Source organism: Oncorhynchus tshawytscha, linkage group LG13, assembly GCF_018296145.1.
Source record: "Oncorhynchus tshawytscha isolate Ot180627B linkage group LG13, Otsh_v2.0, whole genome shotgun sequence".
In the NCBI taxonomy this organism is placed as follows: Eukaryota; Metazoa; Chordata; class Actinopteri; order Salmoniformes; family Salmonidae; genus Oncorhynchus; species Oncorhynchus tshawytscha.
The window spans coordinates 78,715,692-78,736,759 of record NC_056441.1 but is presented as its reverse complement, the minus strand read 5'-3'; the positions used below and the strand labels follow the sequence as shown (position 1 = coordinate 78,736,759).

At 45.4% G+C, this 21,068-nt stretch overlaps 2 protein-coding genes across 2 annotated transcripts; both read right to left on the bottom strand.

The window, feature by feature from the left end:
* Positions 1-3,150: 3,150 nt before the first annotated feature.
* LOC121838973 (putative olfactory receptor 10D3) lies at positions 3,151-5,164 on the bottom strand. Its single transcript, XM_042294964.1, has 2 exons — positions 4,497-5,164; positions 3,151-3,295 (listed from the first exon to the last, which is right to left on the bottom strand). Exons 1-2 carry the CDS (start codon positions 5,162-5,164, stop codon positions 3,151-3,153), a joined length of 813 nt encoding a protein of 270 aa, XP_042150898.1.
* Positions 5,165-12,170: 7,006 nt separating this feature from the next.
* LOC121838972 (olfactory receptor 24-like) lies at positions 12,171-14,382 on the bottom strand. Its single transcript, XM_042294963.1, has 2 exons — positions 13,508-14,382; positions 12,171-12,315 (listed from the first exon to the last, which is right to left on the bottom strand). Exons 1-2 carry the CDS (start codon positions 14,380-14,382, stop codon positions 12,171-12,173), a joined length of 1,020 nt encoding a protein of 339 aa, XP_042150897.1.
* Positions 14,383-21,068: the final 6,686 nt, after the last annotated feature.

Here is a 21,068-nt window from a genome sequence, read left to right as displayed (position 1 = left end):
GACGTCTTGAAGCAAGTGTGGACAACAGACTGGGATAGGGGGAGATTGAGTATGTTCATAAACCCACCAGCCAGACTTGGCCAGAGGTCAGAGGTCAAATCTAGTCTGTTTGTTTCCGTCCATGTTCCCTGTCAACTTGCTGTGGTTAAATACAGTGGTTTGCACATTTTATTTGCTGTGAATCCTGCCATCTATCCATGCGTAGGAGCAAGATGGTGGCGTGATCTGATTTGCCGAAAGCAGGGTCGGAAGGGCCTTATAGCTGTCCCGGAAGGGAGAGTAACAACGGTCAAGTTTGTTCTCTCCGTGTGTAGCACAGGAGATGCGTTGGTAGAATTTTGAGAGCATTATCCTCAGATTTCCTTTATTAAAGTCCCCAGCAACAATAAACGCCGTATTAGGATATGCCAATTCCAGTTTGCACAAAGCCCAGTGTAGTTCCTTGTGAGCCGTCGCTGGTTCGGCTTGGGGGGAAAATAACCAAAGAAAGTTTTCTCTGCAGCTAATGTGGTCGATATTTGATGGTGATGTATTCCAGATTGGGAAAACAAAAGTAATTAAGGCACATTATGGCACTGCTGCAACATTAAAGAGTATTCTGGAATCCTTATAACAAGACACCTGTCACGCCCTGACCTTGGAGATTCTTTTTATGTCTCTATTTTTGTTTGGTCAGGGCGTGAGTTGGGGTGGGCATTTCTATGTGTTGTGTTTCTATGATTTTCTATCTCTATGTTTTGGCCGGGTATGGTTCTCAATCAGGGACACCTGTCTATCTTTGTCTCTGATTGGGAACCATACCTAGGTGCCTTTTTTCCCACCTGTCATGGTGGGAAGTTTAGTTTCTTTATGGCACTTTGCCTTTGAGCTTCACGGTTTGTTTTTGTATTGTTTATTGTTTTGTCGGCATCATTTTGATCATTATAAAGATAAAGTACGCTTACCGTGCTGCAGCTTGGTCCTCTTCCTCAAACAGTGACAACACCATATAAATAGAATCCTTAGTTTAGTTTTTTAGGCCAGGAGAAATGCAACCACTCTCAAATTCATAGACAGAACTATGGATGCAATGAATGACCATCCATGATATAACATTTTTTATTGTCACCATGTTTTAAAGCTATTCAGTGTTTGCTTACATTTAAATTGTTTACAAATATTGGAGTAAAACAAGCTTAAATTTAAGTTGTGCTGGTGGTATGACTGTTCAACTAAACTCATGACGCATCTATAAGTTATATCTTTGAAGAAACAATGGCTATATATCAGGGTTATTCAAATCCGACCCTACGAGGTCTGGCGCTGTCACGCCCTGACCTTAGAGCTTTTTAAGTCTCTATTTTGGTTTGGTCAGGGTGTGATTTGGGTGGGCATTCTATGTTAATTTTTCTATGTTTTGTATTTCTTTGTTTTGGCCAGATATGGTTCTCAATCAGAGACAGCTGTCTATCGTTGTCTCTGATTCGGAACCATACTTAGGTAGCCTTTTCCCACCTGTGTTTTGTGGGTAGTTATTTTCTGTTTTGTGTTTGCACCAGGTAGAACTGTTTCGTTTTGTTACACTTGTTATTTTGTTGTAGTGTTCAGTTTTAATAAATTATCATGAACACGTACACCGCTGCGCTTTGGTCCACTCCTGCTTCATGCAACGAAAAGCGTGACAGAACTACCCACCACCAAAGGACCAAGCAGCGTGGTAAGGAGGACTGGACAGGGGAGGATATCCTGGACGGAAAGATCGCCTGCCATGGGAGCAGGTCGAAGCAGCAAGGAAGGCAGAGGCAGCTGGTAAAAGGGCCAAGGATTACACGGGGACAAGGCTGGCACTAAAGACCGGGAGGCCATTCCCAAATTTTTTGGGGGGTGGCACATGGGGAGATTGAGGTTGGAGACCTGAGCCAACTCCCCGTGCTTACCGGAGGGAGCATCGTACTGGTCATGCACCATGTTATGCGGTGGAGCGCACGGTGCCTCCCGTGCGCGTGCACAGCCAGGTGCGTTACCTTCCAGCTTCCCGAATCGGCCGGGCTAGAGTGGGCATCCAGCCAGGTCGGAGGATGCCGGCTCAGCGCATCTGGTCGCCAGTACGCCTCTACGGCCCGGGATATCCTGCGCCAGCTCTGCGAACTGTGTCTCCGGTGCGTCTGTACAGCCCAGTGCGTCCTGTGCCCGCGTCCCGCATCTGCAGGGTGAAAATCCAGCCAGGACGGGTTGTGCAGGCTCCTCGCTCGAGACCTCCAGTGCTCCTCCACGGCCCAGTGTATCCGGTGCCTCTGCCTAGGACGGGGCCTCCTGAATGTCTCTCCAGCCTGGTGAGTCCTGTGCCTGCGCTGAGAAGCCTCCAGTGATGACCCATGGCACGAAGCCTCCAGTGATGATCCATGGCAAGAAGCCTCCAGTGATGATCCATGGCAAGAAGCCTCCAGTGATGATCCATGGCACGAAGCCTCCAGTGATGATCCATGGCAAGAAGCCTCCAGTGATGATCCATGGCAAGAAGCCTGCAGTGGTGAGACATGGCACAAAGCCTCCAGCGACGTTCTCCAGTCCAAAGCCTCCAGCAATGACAGTCTCCAGTCCGGAGCCTCCAGCGACGTTCTCCAGTCCGGAGCCTCCAGCGACGTTCTCCAGTCCAAAGCCTCCAGCAATGACAGTCTCCAGTCCGGAGCCTCCAGCAGCGACGGTCTCCAGTCCGGAGCCTCCAGCAACGATGGTGACCAGTCCGTAGCATCCAGCAACGAGAGTGACCAGTTCGGAGCCTCCAGCAACGAGGGTCACCAGTCCGGGGCCCGCTACGAGGGTGCCAGTCCGGGGCCCGCAACGAGCGTCCCCAGTCCAGGGCCCGCAACGAGCGTCCCCAGTCCAGGACCCGCAACGAGGGTCCCCAGTCCGGGGTCAGCGGCGAATGTCCTCGCACTAGAGGCGCCACCAAAGTGGGCCAAGCCAGAGGTGGAGCGGGGTCTATGTCCCGCAACAATGCCGCCACCACGGATAGATGCCCACCCAGACCCTCCCCTATAGATTCAGGTTTTGCGGCAACAATATTAACTCATTAAGCATCTGTACAACATAATGTATTGTATGAAACTTTTTGTAGTTACATAGCTAAATCATTAAGATACAGCAGAGACTCTCTTTCTGTGGACCAGTTCATCTTTTGAATCTTTTCATCAAGCTCTGTTTTATATCTTTTGTCTTGAAACAGTATATCAGTAGATTGATCATAGGAGGGAGCAGGCTATACAACATGATAATAACAAAATGTAAATCAGTGCTGAATCTAATGCCGGTATTACTGGACAGATGAATACAAATTCTAGGTAGAATATAGAGGGCAATGATGATCAGCTGGCCACTGCAGATAGAAAGGGTTTTGAGGCGGCCTTTGGTGCTAGCAATCTTAAGAACTGCAACAATAATGTAGTCAAGGGTCTAGATCAGATCATATTTTTAAGATTATACTGCAATAATCTAATTGTGATCCATTACTACATATGCTCTACGCTAACACTTGACATTTCAAAACTTGCATTTAATAGTAGATAATATTAAATATGGTTAGAATGGGCTAAAATGTCAAATCAAATTAATTTTGACTGACATTTAAATGAGTTGTCAACAGACATCAAACTAATCTAAATCAGGCGTGTCAAATCATTCCTTGGAGGCCTCAGCGTCAACTGATTTTCGTTATTTCCTTACAATTTGTGTGCAATTAAGACCTAGAGTATCAGGTGATTGGAGTTCCTAACTGACCAGTGACCAATTAAGACCTAGAGTATCAGGTGAGGGGAGTTCCTAACTAACCAGTGACCAATTAAGACCTAGAGTATCAGGTGAGGGGAGTTCCTAACTAACCAGTGACCAATTAAGACCTAGAGTATCAGGTGAGAGGAGTTCCTAACTAACCAGTGACCAATTAAGACCTAGAGTATCAAGTGAGGGGAGTTCCTTACTAACCAGTGACCAATTAAGACCTAGAGTATCAGGTGAGGGGAGTTCCTAACTAACCAGTGACCAATTAAGACCTAGAGTATCAGGTGAGGGGAGTTCCTAACTAACCAGTGACCAATTAAGTCCTAGAGTATTAAGTGAGGGAGTTCCTAACTAACCAGTGACCTCCCGTGATCAGTAAAAGACAGGAGTGAAAAGCTGCAGACACATTGCCTTCCATGGAATGAGTTTGACACCTGTGATCTAAATCAAGCAAACTTGACACTCTTGTTGATTCACAGTTGAAACCTGACTAGTTAAATTGAGATACAAGCCACTGATGAGTTTTAACAAATTCAATCAAAACTCAACATTGATTCAACATGGTTACATTGATGATGAATTAACATGGGAACAATTTTGACTCAACCACTTTTTATTGGAACAAGCAAGAAACAAGAAATGGCTTTGGTAACCCTAACCATTACATATTTGGAGAAATGTCAGATCTCTTGAAAATATATTTCAGGCGCCCTCGAATCTCCTTGGTTTTGAGACAATACACAAGTGGGTTCACAAGAGAGGGGCCCAGAGAAGAGCCAATGACTAGGCCATTTCTATGAGAGAGCGTGAGAACCAAACCAACCCTGGTGACCAATATTAACAACACCTTGGGGATAAAGAAGCAAGCCACCACTATCATGTGGGAGACACAGGTGTTAAATGTTTTCCTCCTGTCTTTGGATGAAGACATTTGTATCACTGCATAAACTATCTTCATGTATGAGACGATTATCAAGGCTAAATTAACCCATAATATGGCAGTCCCAAAGCAGAAATTGCATTGAAATAATATGAAAGATTCACACAATGCTCTTACTAATGCTGCATATTCACAAAAGCTGTATGGGAGTTTATTTGAGCCACAGAAGGGCAGATTGTTCACCAAGCCAGTCAACAAACTGGCAAGCATGCAGCCTACTGCCCAATTGGCTAATATAAGTAAACATACATTTGTATTAGTTAAGATAGTGTGATATCGAAGAGGATATGAAATTGCAATAAGGCGATCATAAGCCATCAGAGCAATAGCGAAGGGTTCCATAGAACTTCCAAAATGAAATAAGAAGCACTGTATCATGCAGGGTGCATAGGGGATTCTTCTCTCCTCACCAAGGAGAACGTTAAGCATTGTAACACTAGTGCCGCTGGAGAAGACTATGTCTACCATTGCCAGCGAGCAAATAAAAACGTACATGGGGGTATGCAGAGGTTTGTTGAATGCTATGACACAAATGTTAGTGATGCTTCCGATCAGAATGAGAAAGAGGGACCAACAAAATGGCTGCTCCCACCAGCTTTGGGTGTTGTACTTCATCCAATCCTGTGATTAGGAATTCTGTTACCGTATGTGTTGTTCTGTTGTTTGGCTCCATGTTCCTGTAAAATAATTTACCAAAATAAGAAGCAAAAGATTGTAAATTGATCTACAGTGATTAGCAGAATATCTAATGGAGAGTGTGCCAGACAATTCTTCAATGTAGGCCAACATCACCAACTCCCAGCACGTGCTTGAATATAACAGCCATGTACCACTATCAGTACAGAATAACTCTGTGGTCACTGATACAGTTCAGTTTGTATTTACTGCAACATGATGGAATATCTGTGAAAATAATTGCATAAAAACAGTCTGCATTGTCAAACTGGTTAATTGATTGTAACAGAAAATATATAATGTGAATCATCTAGAAAACATACTGTTGGTTACAAGGTCCAGTTATGTTAATGGATTGTTAAGTTCAATACTTACCAGGCCAGCCTTGTGCACCAGGTTTCACACACAGCTGGTAGATGACACTCTGAACCGACTGGCATTGTATGTCTCTGAATTTATCCCCTTTCTGAACCACCTTCTCTCAGCCACTTGAGGAATCCCACGTCATGATTCTCATTAGACACACTACAAACACACACATACATGATTTTTTTCGCAAAAGCCTGTAAGTAAGCATTTCACTGAAACTGTTGTATTCGGCATGTGACAAATAAACTTTGATTTGATTAGACAGCTATACCAATTTGTATCCAAAAACAGGTGTAGAATCTGTCACTTGAACATGCGTACAAGCTGATTAGCTCAAAGGTCCATAAGACACATAAAGACGGACATGTTTTGAGTTGTCCTTTAACTGTAATTGGTTGAATTGGGCCCTGAGTCCTTTCATGAGTGAACTGTAATCATAGAGCGCCAAATCCTTCATGAGACAAAATCTCTCTCATAAAACTTGCATTGATGACAATGGTGAATTCCATGCACAGATCTCATTATAGGACCTTGTCCTGTGAGGACATCCTTCCCCCTCTGCATTTTTACACTCACAACCCAAATTATCGGCACCCTTGATATACATAGATGAGCAAAAAGACTATAAAATAAATCATAGAAATACTGAGCTATACTGTATGCACATTTTGTAAATTACAATTTTTATACTAATACAATTGCTCAGAGCAAAATATTTTTTTCATAAGTAATACAAAAAATCTCCCAGATTTGTGCAGAACTTCTTATTAAAATAATCTAACAAAAATGTTAATATATGCAACAATTTCAAAGTTTTTATTGAGTTGCAGTTCATACAAGGAAATCCGTCAATTGAAATAAATGCATTAGGCCCTAATCTATGGATTTCACATGACTGGGAAGAAAGATATGCCTCTGTCACAGATACAGTGAAGAAAATAGGGGCGTGGATTGGAAAACCAGTCAGTATCTGGTGTGACCACCATTTGCCTAATGCTGCGCGACACATCGCATGGAGTTGATCAGGCTGTTGATTGAAGCCTGTGGAATGTTGTCCTACTCCCCTTCAATGGCTGTGTGAAGTTGCTAGGGACACGCTGTCGTGCATGTTGGTCCAGATCATCCCAAACATGCCCAATGAGTGACAACATGTGAGTATGGAGGACATGGAGGAACTGGGATATTTTCAGCTTCCAGGAATTGGAAGGAACTGACAGTTTGTGCAGAAATTATTTGATTGTACATACACACAGTTTCTTCAGCTGTCCAGGTGGCTGGTCTGCAGATCCTCGCGACATGGGGCAGTGCATTATCAAACTGAAACATGAAGTGATGGCGGCGGATGAATTGCACAACAATGTGCCTCAAGATCCCGTCATGGTATCGCTGTGCATTCAAATTGCCGTCAATTAAATGAAATTGTGTTTGTGTCTGTAGCTTATGCCTGCCCATACCATAACCCCACCGCCAACATGGGGCACTCCGTTCACAACGTTGTCATTAGCAAACTGCTCACTCACATGACTCCACACGCGCTGTCTGCCATCTGCCAGTTGTACAGATGAAAGTGAGAATCATCCATGAAAAGCACACTTCTGCAGCATGCCGGTGACCATTGAAAGTGAGCATTTGCCCACTGAAGTTGGTTACGATGCCGAACTGCAGTCAGGTCAAGACCCTGGTGAGGACTACGAGCATGCAGATGAGCTTTCCTGAGATGGTTTCTGACAGTTTGTGCAGAAATTCTTTGGTTGTGCATATCTACAGTTTCTTCAGCTGTCCAGGAGGCTGGTCTCAGACGATCCTGCAGGTGAAGAAGCTGGACCCGGAGGTCTGTGGTTGTGAGGCCGGTTGGAGGTACTGACAAATTCTCTAAAACAACAGTGGAAGTGGATTATAATAGAGAAATTTACATTAAATTCTCTGGCAACAGCTCTGGTGGACATTCCTGCAGTAATTGCACACTCCCTCAAAACTTTAGACATCTGTGGCATTGAATTGCATGACAAAACTGCACATTTTAGAGGGGACTTTTATCATCCCCAGGACAAGGTGCACCTGTGTAATGATCATGCTGTTTAATCAGCTTCTTGATATGCCACACATGACAGGTGGATGGATTATCTTGGTAAAAGAGAAATGCTCACTAACAGGGATGTATACCAATTAGTACACAACATTGGCGAGAAACAAGTGTTTTTTGCGTGTGAAACATTTCTGGTAAGTTTAATTTCAACTCATTAAACATGGGACCAACATTTTACATATTGCGTTTATATTTTTGTTCAGTGCAGAAGGTAGAGGAGTGAACAAGCCGTGGATTGGGTGGCTAGGGTCCTTGATGATCTTCTTGGCCTTCCTGTGAGACTGGGTGCTTTAGGTGTCCAGGAGGGCAGTTAGTGTGCCCCTGATGATGCTTTGGGCTGACCACACCTGTGATTGCGGGTTGTGCAGTTGCAGTACTAGGCCTTGATACAGCCCAACAGAATGCTCTCGATGGTGCATCTATAGAAGTTTGTGATGTTCTTAGCGGTCAACCCACATTTCTTCAGCCTCCTGAGGTTGATGAGGCACTGTTGTGCCTTTTTCTCCATTATGTCTGTTTGAAGGGACCATATCAGGTCCTCAGTGGCATGCATGCCAAATAACTTTAAGCTGCAGCACATCAATGTGGATGGGGGCATTCTCTCTCTGCTGTCTCCTGTATTCCACGATCACCTCTTTAGTTTTGTTGACATTGAGCGAGAGGTAATGTTCCTGTCACTCTTCCGCCAGGGCCCTCACCTCCTCCCTATAGGCTGTCTCGGCAATGTTGGTATCAGGCCTACCACTGTTTTGTTTTCAGCAAACTTGATGATTGAGTTGGAGACATGCGTGGACAAGCATTCAAGGATGAACAGGGAGTACAGGCGGGGCTCAACACACACCCCTGTGGGGCCCCCGTTTTGAGGGTCAACATTGCGGAGGTGTTGCAGCCTACCTTCACCACCTGGGGCACTATGGTTTTGAAGGCTGAGCTGTAGTCTATGAACAGCATTCTTACATAGGTATTCCTCCTGTCCAGGTGGGATAGGGCAGGGTGCAGTGAAATGGCCATTGCGACGTCTGTGGATCTGTTGGGGCGGTATGCAAATTGTTGTGAGTCTAGGGTGTCGGGTAAGGTGGAGGTGATATGATCCTTAACTAGCCTCTCAAAGCACTTCATGATGTCAGAAGTGAATGCTACCAGGCGATAGTAGTTTAGATCACTTACCTTCGCTATCTTTGGTACAGGAACAATGGTGGCATCTTGAAGCAAGTGTGGACAACAGACTGGGATAGGGGGAGATTGAGTATGTTCATAAACCCTCCAGCCAGACTTTGCCAGAGGTCAGAGGTCAAAGCTAACCTGTCTCTACCCGTCCATGTTCCCAGTCACCTTACCGTGGTAAAATAGAGTGGTTTTCATTTTTTTTGTGTGAATCCTGCCATCTTTCCATGGGTAGGAGCAGGATGGTGGTGTGATCTGATTTGCCCGAAGGGAGGGTGGGGCAAGGCCTTGTAGCCGACCCGGAAGGGAGAGTAACAAAGGTCAAGCAGGTTCTCTCCACGTATTGCACAGGAGATATGTTTGGTAGAATTTTGAGAGCATTATCCTCAGATTTCCTTTATTAAAGTCCCCAGCAACAATAAACGCCGTATTAGGATATGCCATTTCCAGTTTGCACAATGCCCAGTGTAGTTCCTTGTGAGCCGTCGCTGGTTCGGCTTGGGGGGAAAATAACCAAAGAAAGTTTTCTCTGCAGCTAATGTGGTCGACATTTGATGGTGATGTATTCCAGATTGGGAAAACAAAAGTAATTAAGGCACATTATGGCACTGCTGCAACATTAAAGAGTATTCTGGAATCCTTATAACAAGACACCTGTCACGCCCTGACCTTGGAGATTCTTTTTATGTCTCTATTTTTGTTTGGTCAGGGCGTGAGTTGGGGTGGGCATTTCTATGTGTTGTGTTTCTATGATTTTCTATCTCTATGTTTTGGCCGGGTATGGTTCTCAATCAGGGACACCTGTCTATCTTTGTCTCTGATTGGGAACCATACCTAGGTGCCTTTTTCCCACCTGTCATGGTGGGAAGTTTACTTTCTTTATGGCACTTTGCCTTTGAGCTTCACGGTTTGTTTTTGTATTGTTTATTGTTTTGTCGGCATCATTTTGATCATTATAAAGATAAAGTACGCTTACCGTGCTGCAGCTTGGTCCTCTTCCTCAAACAGTGACAACACCATATAAATAGAATCCTTAGTTTAGTTTTTTAGGCCAGGAGAAATGCAACCACTCTCAAATTCATAGACAGAACTATGGATGCAATGAATGACCATCCATGATATAACATTTTTTATTGTCACCATGTTTTAAAGCTATTCAGTGTTTGCTTACATTTAAATTGTTTACAAATATTGGAGTAAAACAAGCTTAAATTTAAGTTGTGCTGGTGGTATGACTGTTCAACTAAACTCATGACGCATCTATAAGTTATATCTTTGAAGAAACAATGGCTATATATCAGGGTTATTCAAATCCGACCCTACGAGGTCTGGCGCTGTCACGCCCTGACCTTAGAGCTTTTTAAGTCTCTATTTTGGTTTGGTCAGGGTGTGATTTGGGTGGGCATTCTATGTTAATTTTCTATGTTTTGTATTTCTTTGTTTTGGCCAGATATGGTTCTCAATCAGAGACAGCTGTCTATCGTTGTCTCTGATTCGGAACCATACTTAGGTAGCCTTTTCCCACCTGTGTTTTGTGGGTAGTTATTTTCTGTTTTGTGTTTGCACCAGGTAGAACTGTTTCGTTTTGTTACACTTGTTATTTTGTTGTAGTGTTCAGTTTTAATAAATTATCATGAACACGTACACCGCTGCGCTTTGGTCCACTCCTGCTTCATGCAACGAAAAGCGTGACAGAACTACCCACCACCAAAGGACCAAGCAGCGTGGTAAGGAGGACTGGACAGGGGAGGATATCCTGGACGGAAAGATCGCCTGCCATGGGAGCAGGTCGAAGCAGCAAGGAAGGCAGAGGCAGCTGGTAAAAGGGCCAAGGATTACACGGGGACAAGGCTGGCACTAAAGACCGGGAGGCCATTCCCAAATTTTTTGGGGGGTGGCACATGGGGAGATTGAGGTTGGAGACCTGAGCCAACTCCCCGTGCTTACCGGAGGGAGCATCGTACTGGTCATGCACCATGTTATGCGGTGGAGCGCACGGTGCCTCCCGTGCGCGTGCACAGCCAGGTGCGTTACCTTCCAGCTTCCCGAATCGGCCGGGCTAGAGTGGGCATCCAGCCAGGTCGGAGGATGCCGGCTCAGCGCATCTGGTCGCCAGTACGCCTCTACGGCCCGGGATATCCTGCGCCAGCTCTGCGAACTGTGTCTCCGGTGCGTCTGTACAGCCCAGTGCGTCCTGTGCCCGCGTCCCGCATCTGCAGGGTGAAAATCCAGCCAGGACGGGTTGTGCAGGCTCCTCGCTCGAGACCTCCAGTGCTCCTCCACGGCCCAGTGTATCCGGTGCCTCTGCCTAGGGCGGGGCCTCCTGAATGTCTCTCCAGCCTGGTGAGTCCTGTGCCTGCGCTGAGAAGCCTCCAGTGATGACCCATGGCACGAAGCCTCCAGTGATGATCCATGGCAAGAAGCCTCCAGTGATGATCCATGGCAAGAAGCCTCCAGTGATGATCCATGGCACGAAGCCTCCAGTGATGATCCATGGCAAGAAGCCTCCAGTGATGATCCATGGCAAGAAGCCTGCAGTGGTGAGACATGGCACAAAGCCTCCAGCGACGTTCTCCAGTCCAAAGCCTCCAGCAATGACAGTCTCCAGTCCGGAGCCTCCAGCGACGTTCTCCAGTCCGGAGCCTCCAGCGATTTCTCCAGTCAAAGCCTCCAGCAATGACAGTCTCCAGTCCGGAGCCTCCAGCAGCGACGGTCTCCAGTCCGGAGCCTCCAGCAACGATGGTGACCAGTCCGTAGCATCCAGCAACGAGAGTGACCAGTTCGGAGCCTCCAGCAACGAGGGTCACCAGTCCGGGGCCCGCTACGAGGGTGCCAGTCCGGGGCCATAAAACGAGCGTCCCCAGTCCAGGGCCACTTTCAACGGCGTCCCCAGTCCAGGACCCGCAAAAGGGTCCCCAGTCCGGGTCAGCGGCGAATGTCCTCGCACTAGAGGCGCCACCAAAGTGGGCCAAGCCAGAGGTGGAGCGGGGTCTATGTCCCGCAACAATGCCGCCACCACGGATAGATGCCCACCCAGACCCTCCCCTATAGATTCAGGTTTTGCGGCAACAATATTAACTCATTAAGCATCTGTACAACATAATGTATTGTATGAAACTTTTTGTAGTTACATAGCTAAATCATTAAGATACAGCAGAGACTCTCTTTCTGTGGACCAGTTCATCTTTTGAATCTTTTCATCAAGCTCTGTTTTATATCTTTTGTCTTGAAACAGTATATCAGTAGATTGATCATAGGAGGGAGCAGGCTATACAACATGATAATAACAAAATGTAAATCAGTGCTGAATCTAATGCCGGTATTACTGGACAGATGAATACAAATTCTAGGTAGAATATAGAGGGCAATGATGATCAGCTGGCCACTGCAGATAGAAAGGGTTTTGAGGCGGCCTTTGGTGCTAGCAATCTTAAGAACTGCAACAATAATGTAGTCAAGGGTCTAGATCAGATCATATTTTTAAGATTATACTGCAATAATCTAATTGTGATCCATTACTACATATGCTCTACGCTAACACTTGACATTTCAAAACTTGCATTTAATAGTAGATAATATTAAATATGGTTAGAATGGGCTAAAATGTCAAATCAAATTAATTTTGACTGACATTTAAATGAGTTGTCAACAGACATCAAACTAATCTAAATCAGGCGTGTCAAATCATTCCTTGGAGGCCTCAGCGTCAACTGATTTTCGTTATTTCCTTACAATTTGTGACAATTAAGACCTAGAGTATCAGGTGATTGGAGTTCCTAACTGACCAGTGACCAATTAAGACCTAGAGTATCAGGTGAGGGAGTTCCTAACTAACCAGTGACCAATTAAGACCTAGAGTATCAGGTGAGGGAGTTCCTAACTAACCAGTGACCAATTAAGACCTAGAGTATCAGGTGAGAGGAGTTCCTAACTAACCAGTGACCAATTAAGACCTAGAGTATCAAGTGAGGGGAGTTCCTTACTAACCAGTGACCAATTAAGACCTAGAGTATCAGGTGAGGGGAGTTCCTAACTAACCAGTGACCAATTAAGACCTAGAGTATCAGGTGAGGGGAGTTCCTAACTAACCAGTGACCAATTAAGTCCTAGAGTATTAAGTGAGGGGAGTTCCTAACTAACCAGTGACCTCCCGTGATCAGTAAAAGACAGGAGTGAAAAGCTGCAGACACATTGCCTTCCATGGAATGAGTTTGACACCTGTGATCTAAATCAAGCAAACTTGACACTCTTGTTGATTCACAGTTGAAACCTGACTAGTTAAATTGAGATACAAGCCACTGATGAGTTTTAACAAATTCAATCAAAACTCAACATTGATTCAACATGGTTACATTGATGATGAATTAACATGGGAACAATTTTGACTCAACCACTTTTTATTGGAACAAACAAGAAATGGCTTTGGTAACCCTAACCATTACATATTTGGAGAAATGTCAGATCTCTTGAAAATATATTTCAGGCGCCCTCGAATCTCCTTGGTTTTGAGACAATACACAAGTGGGTTCACAAGAGAGGGGCCCAGAGAAGAGCCAATGACTAGGCCATTTCTATGAGAGAGCGTGAGAACCAAACCAACCCTGGTGACCAATATTAACAACACCTTGGGGATAAAGAAGCAAGCCACCACTATCATGTGGGAGACACAGGTGTTAAATGTTTTCCTCCTGTCTTTGGATGAAGACATTTGTATCACTGCATAAACTATCTTCATGTATGAGACGATTATCAAGGCTAAATTAACCCATAATATGGCAGTCGCCAAAGCAGAAATTGCATTGAAATAATATGTAGGATTCACACAAGCTGCTCTTACTAATGCTGCATATTCACAAAAGCTGTATGGGAGTTTATTTGAGCCACAGAAGGGCAGATTGTTCACCAAGCCAGTCAACAAACTGGCAAGCATGCAGCCTACTGCCCAATTGGCTAATATAAGTAAACATACATTTGTATTAGTTAAGATAGTGTGATATCGAAGAGGATATGAAATTGCAATAAGGCGATCATAAGCCATCAGAGCAATAGCGAAGGGTTCCATAGAACTTCCAAAATGAAATAAGAAGCACTGTATCATGCAGGGTGCATAGGGGATTCTTCTCTCCTCACCAAGGAGAACGTTAAGCATTGTAACACTAGTGCCGCTGGAGAAGACTATGTCTACCATTGCCAGCGAGCAAATAAAAAAGTACATGGGGGTATGCAGAGGTTTGTTGAATGCTATGACACAAATGTTAGTGATGCTTCCGATCAGAATGAGAAAGAGGACCAACAAAATGGCTGCTCCCACCAGCTTTGGGTGTTGTACTTCATCCAATCCTGTGATGAGGAATTCTGTTACCGTATGTGTTGTTCTGTTGTTTGGCTCCATGTTCCTGTAAAATAATTTACCAAAATAAGAAGCAAAAGATTGTAAATTGATCTACAGTGATTAGCAGAATATCTAATGGAGAGTGTGCCAGACAATTCTTCAATGTAGGGCAACATCACCAACTCCCAGCACGTGCTTGAATATAACAGCCATGTACCACTATCAGTACAGAATAACTCTGTGGTCACTGATACAGTTCAGTTTGTATTTACTGCAACATGATGGAATATCTGTGAAAATAATTGCATAAAAACAGTCTGCATTGTCAAACCGGTTAATTGATTGTAACAGAAAATATATAATGTGAATCATCTAGAAAACATACTGTTGGTTACAAGGTCCAGTTATGTTAATGGATTGTTAAGTTCAATACTTACCAGGCCAGCCTTGTGCGCCAGGTTTCCCACACGGCTGGTAGATGACACTCTGAACCGACTGGCATTGTATGTCTCTGAATTTATCCCCTTTCTGAACCACCTTCTCTCAGCCACTTGAGGAATCCCACGTCATGATTCTCATTAGACACACACACAAACACACACATACATACCTTTTTTTCGCACTATTGGTTAGAGCCTGTAAGTAAGCATTTCACTGTAAGCTCTACGCCTGTTGTATTCGGCGCATGTGACAAATAAACTTTGATTTGATTAGACAGCTACATACCAATTTGTATCCAAAAACAGGTGTAGAATCTGCACACTTGAACATGCGTACAAGCTGATTAGCTCAAAGGTCCATAAGACACATAAAGACGGACATGTTTTGAGTTGTCCTTTAACTGTAATTGGTTGAATTGGGCCCTGAGTCCTTTCATGAGTGAACTGTAATCATAGAGCGCCAAATCCCTCATGAGACAACCCAATCTCTCTCATAAAACATGCATTGATGACAATGGTGAATTCCATGCACAGATCTCATTATAGGACCTTGTCCTGTGAGGACATCCTTCCCCCTCTGCATTTTTTACACTCACAACCCAAATTATCGGCACCCTTGATATAGATGAGCAAAAAAGACTATAAAATAAATCATAGAAATACTGAGCTATACTGTATGCACATTTTGTAATTACAATTTTTATACTAATACAATTGCTCAGAGCAAAATATTTTTTTTCATAAGTAATACAAAAAATCTAAAAGATAGGTGTCAGAATTCTTATTAAAATAATCTAACAAAAATGTTAATAATATGTAACAATTTCAAAGTTTTTATTGAGTTGCAGTTCATACAAGGAAATCCGTCAATTGAAATAAATGCATTAGGCCCTAATCTATGGATTTCACATGACTGGGAAGAAAGATATGCCTCTGTCACAGATACAGTGAAGAAAATAGGGGCGTGGATTGGAAAACCAGTCAGTATCTGGTGTGACCACCATTTGCCTAATGCTGCGCGACACATCGCATGGAGTTGATCAGGCTGTTGATTGAAGCCTGTGGAATGTTGTCCTACTCCCCTTCAATGGCTGTGTGAAGTTGCTAGGGACACGCTGTCGTGCATGTTGGTCCAGATCATCCCAAACATGCCCAATGAGTGACAACATGTGAGTATGGAGGACATGGAGGAACTGGGATATTTTCAGCTTCCAGGAATTGGAAGGAACTGACAGTTTGTGCAGAAATTATTTGATTGTACATACACACAGTTTCTTCAGCTGTCCAGGTGGCTGGTCTGCAGATCCTCGCGACATGGGGCAGTGCATTATCAAACTGAAACATGAAGTGATGGCGGCGGATGAATTGCACAACAATATGCCTCAAGATCCCGTCACGGTATCGCTGTGCATTCAAATTGCCGTCAATAAAATGAAATTGTGTCTGTGTCTGTAGCTTATGCCTGCCCATACCATAACCCCACCGCCAACATGGGGCACTCCGTTCACAACGTTGTCATTAGCAAACTGCTCACTCACATGACTCCACACGCGCTGTCTGCCATCTGCCAGTTGTACAGATGAAAGTGAGAATCATCCATGAAAAGCACACTTCTGCAGCATGCCGGTGACCATTGAAAGTGAGCATTTGCCCACTGAAGTTGGTTACGATGCCGAACTGCAGTCAGGTCAAGACCCTGGTGAGGACTACGAGCATGCAGATGAGCTTTCCTGAGATGGTTTCTGACAGTTTGTGCAGAAATTCTTTGGTTGTGCATATCTACAGTTTCTTCAGCTGTCCAGGAGGCTGGTCTCAGACGATCCTGCAGGTGAAGAAGCTGGACCTGGAGGTCTGTGGTTGTGAGGCCGGTTGGAGGTACTGACAAATTCTCTAAAACAACAGTGGAAGCGGATTATAATAGAGAAATTTACATTAAATTCTCTGGCAACAGCTCTGGTGGACATTCCTGCAGTAATTGCACACTCCCTCAAAACTTTAGACATCTGTGGCATTGAATTGCATGACAAAACTGCACATTTTAGAGGGGACTTTTATCATCCCCAGGACAAGGTGCACCTGTGTAATGATCATGCTGTTTAATCAGCTTCTTGATATGCCACACATGACAGGTGGATGGATTATCTTGGTAAAAGAGAAATGCTCACTAACAGGGATGTATACCAATTAGTACACAACATTGGCGAGAAACAAGTGTTTTTTGCGTGTGAAACATTTCTGGTAAGTTTAATTTCAACTCATTAAACATGGGACCAACATTTTACATATTGCGTTTATATTTTTGTTCAGTGCAGAAGGTAGAGGAGTGAACAAGCCGTGATTGGGTGGCTAGGGTCCTTGATGATCTTCTTGGCCTTCCTGTGAGACTGGGTGCTTTAGGTGTCCAGGAGGGCAGTTAGTGTGCCCCTGATGATGCTTTGGGCTGACCACACCTGTGATTGCGGGTTGTGCAGTTGCAGTACTAGGCCTTGATACAGCCCAACAGAATGCTCTCGATGGTGCATCTATAGAAGTTTGTGATGTTCTTAGCGGTCAACCCACATTTCTTCAGCCTCCTGAGGTTGATGAGGCACTGTTGTGCCTTTTTCTCCATTATGTCTGTTTGAAGGGACCATATCAGGTCCTCAGTGGCATGCATGCCAAATAACTTTAAGCTGCAGCACATCAATGTGGATGGGGGCATTCTCTCTCTGCTGTCTCCTGTATTCCACGATCACCTCTTTAGTTTTGTTGACATTGAGCGAGAGGTAATGTTCCTGTCACTCTTCCGCCAGGGCCCTCACCTCCTCCCTATAGGCTGTCTCGGCAATGTTGGTATCAGGCCTACCACTGTTTTGTTTTCAGCAAACTTGATGATTGAGTTGGAGACATGCGTGGACAAGCATTCAAGGATGAACAGGGAGTACAGGCGGGGGCTCAACACACACCTCTGTGGGGCCCCCGTTTTGAGGGTCAACATTGCGGAGGTGTTGCAGCCTACCTTCACCACCTGGGGCACTATGGTTTTGAAGGCTGAGCTGTAGTCTATGAACAGCATTCTTACATAGGTATTCCTCCTGTCCAGGTGGGATAGGGCAGGGTGCAGTGAAATGGCCATTGCGACGTCTGTGGATCTGTTGGGGCGGTATGCAAATTGTTGTGAGTCTAGGGTGTCGGGTAAGGTGGAGGTGATATGATCCTTAACTAGCCTCTCAAAGCACTTCATGATGTCAGAAGTGAATGCTACCAGGCGATAGTAGTTAAGATCACTTACCTTCGCTATCTTTGGTACAGGAACAATGGTGGCATCTTGAAGCAAGTGTGGACAACAGACTGGGATAGGGGGAGATTGAGTATGTTCATAAACCCTCCAGCCAGACTTTGCCAGAGGTCAGAGGTCAAAGCTAACCTGTCTCTACCCGTCCATGTTCCCAGTCACCTTACCGTGGTAAAATAGAGTGGTTTTCATTTTTTTTTGTGTGAATCCTGCCATCTTTCCATGGGTAGGAGCAGGATGGTGGTGTGATCTGATTTGCCCGAAGGGAGGGTGGGGCAAGGCCTTGTAGCCGACCCGGAAGGGAGAGTAACAAAGGTCAAGCAGGTTCTCTCCACGTATAGCACAGGAGATATGTTTGGTAGAATTTTGAGAGCATTATCCTCAGATTTCCTTTATTAAAGTCCCCAGCAACAATAAACGCCGTATTAGGATATGCCATTTCCAGTTTGCACAAAGCCCAGTGTAGTTCCTTGTGAGCCGTCGCTGGTTCGGCTTGGGGGGAAAATAACCAAAGAAAGTTTTCTCTGCAGCTAATGTGGTCGACATTTGATGGTGATGTATTCCAGATTGGGAAAACAAAAGTAATTAAGGCACATTATGGCACTGCTGCAACATTAAAGAGTATTCTGGAATCCTTATAACAAGACACCTGTCACGCCCTGACCTTGGAGATTCTTTTTATGTCTCTATTTTTGTTTGGTCAGGGCGTGAGTTGGGGTGGGCATTTCTATGTGTTGTGTTTCTATGATTTTCTATCTCTATGTTTTGGCCGGGTATGGTTCTCAATCAGGGACACCTGTCTATCTTTGTCTCTGATTGGGAACCATACCTAGGTGCCTTTTTTCCCACCTGTCATGGTGGGAAGTTTACTTTCTTTATGGCACTTTGCCTTTGAGCTTCACAGTTTGTTTTTGTATTGTTTATTGTTTTGTCGGCATCATTTTGATCATTATAAAGATAATGTACGCTTACCGTGCTGCACCTTGGTCCTCTTCCTCAAACAGTGACAACACCATATAAATAGAATCCTTAGTTTAGTTTTTTAGGCCAGGAGAAATGCAACCACTCTCAAATTCATAGACAGAACTATGGATGCAAGGAATGACCATCCATGATATAACATTTTTTATTGTCACCATGTTTTAAAGCTATTCAGTGTTTGCTTACATTTAAATTGTTTACAAATATTGGAGTAAAACAAGCTTAAATATAAGTTGTGCTGGTGGTGTGACTGTTCAACTAAACTCATGACGCATCTATAAGTTATATCCTTGAAGAAACAATGGCTATATATCAGGGCTATTCAAATCCGACCCTACGAGGTCTGGCGCTGTCACGCCCTGACCTTAGAGCTTTTTAAGTCTCTATTTTGGTTTGGTCAGGGTGTGATTTGGGTGGGCATTCTATGTTAATTTTTCTATGTTTTGTATTTCTTTGTTTTGGCCAGGTATGGTTCTCAATCAGAGACAGCTGTCTATCGTTGTCTCTGATTCGGAACCATAGCCTTTTCCCACCTGTGTTTTGTGGGTAGTTATTTTCTGTTTTGTGTTTGCACCAGGCAGAACTGTTTCGTTTTGTTCCACTTGTTATTTTGTTGTAGTGTTCAGTTTTAATAAATTATCATGAACACGTACACCGCTGCGCTTTGGTCCACTCCTGCTTCATGCAACGAAAAGCGTGACAGAACTACCCACCACCAAAGGACCAAGCAGCGTGGTAAGGAGGACTGGACATGGGAGGATATCCTGGACGGAAAAGATCGCCTGCCATGGGAGCAGGTCGAAGCAGAAAGGAAGGCAGAGGCAGCTGGTAAAAGGGCCAAGGATTACACGGGGACAAGGCTGGCACTAAAGACCGGGAGGCCATTCCCAAATTTTTTGGGGGGTGGCACATGGGGAGATTGAGGTTGGAGACCTGAGCCAGCTCCCCGTGCTTACCGGAGGGAGCATCGTACTGGTCATGCACCATGTTATGCGGTGGAGCGCACGGTGTCTCCAGTGCGCGTGCATAGCCAGGTGCGTTACCTTCCAGCTCCCCGAATCGGCCGGGCTAGAGTGGGCATCCAGCCAGGTTGGAGGATGCCGGCTCAGCGCATCTGGTCGCCAGTACGCCTCTACGGCCCGGGATATCCTGCGCCAGCTCTGCGAACTGTGTCTCCGGTGCGTCTGTACAGCCCAGTGCGTCCTGTGTCTGCGTCCCGCATCTGCAGGGTAAAAATCCAGCCAGGACGGGTTGTGCAGGCTCCTCGCTCGAGACCTCCAGTGCACCTCCACGGCCCAGTGTATCCGGTGCCTCTGCCTAGGACGGGGCCTCCTGAATGTCTCTCCAGCCTGGTGAGTCCTGTGCCTGCGCTGAGAAGCCTCCAGTGATGACCCATGGCACGAAGCCTCCAGTGATGATCCATGGCAAGAAGCCTCCAGTGATGATCCATGGCAAGAAGCCTCCAGTGATGATCCATGGCACGAAGCCTCCAGTGATGATCCATGGCAAGAAGCCTCCAGTGAAGATCCATGGCAAGAAGCCTACAGTGGTGAGACATGGCACAAAGCCTCCAATGAGGGCCTCCAGTCCGGAGCCTCCAGCGACGTTCTCCAGTCCAGAGCCTCCAGCGACGTTCTCCAGTCTGGAGCCTCCAGCGACGTTCTCCAGTCCGGAGCCTCCAGCAACGACAGACTCCAGTCCGGAGCCTCCAGCAGCGACGGTCTCCAGTCCGGAGCCTCCAGCAACGAGCGTCCCCAGTCCAGGGCCCGCAACGAGCGTCCCCAGTCCAGGACCCGCAACGAGGGTCCCCAGTCCGGGGTCAGCGGCGAAGGTCCTCGCACTAGAAGCGCCACTAAAGTGGGCCAAGCCAGAGGTGGAGCGGGGTCTATGTCCCCCAACAATGCCGCCACCATGGATAGATGCCCAACCAGACCCTCCCCTGTAGATTCAGGCTTTGCGGCCGGAGTCCGCACCTTTGGTGGGGAGTACTGTCACACCCTGACCGTAGAGATCCTTTTTATGTCTCAAAGGTCAGGGTGTGATTTGGGTGG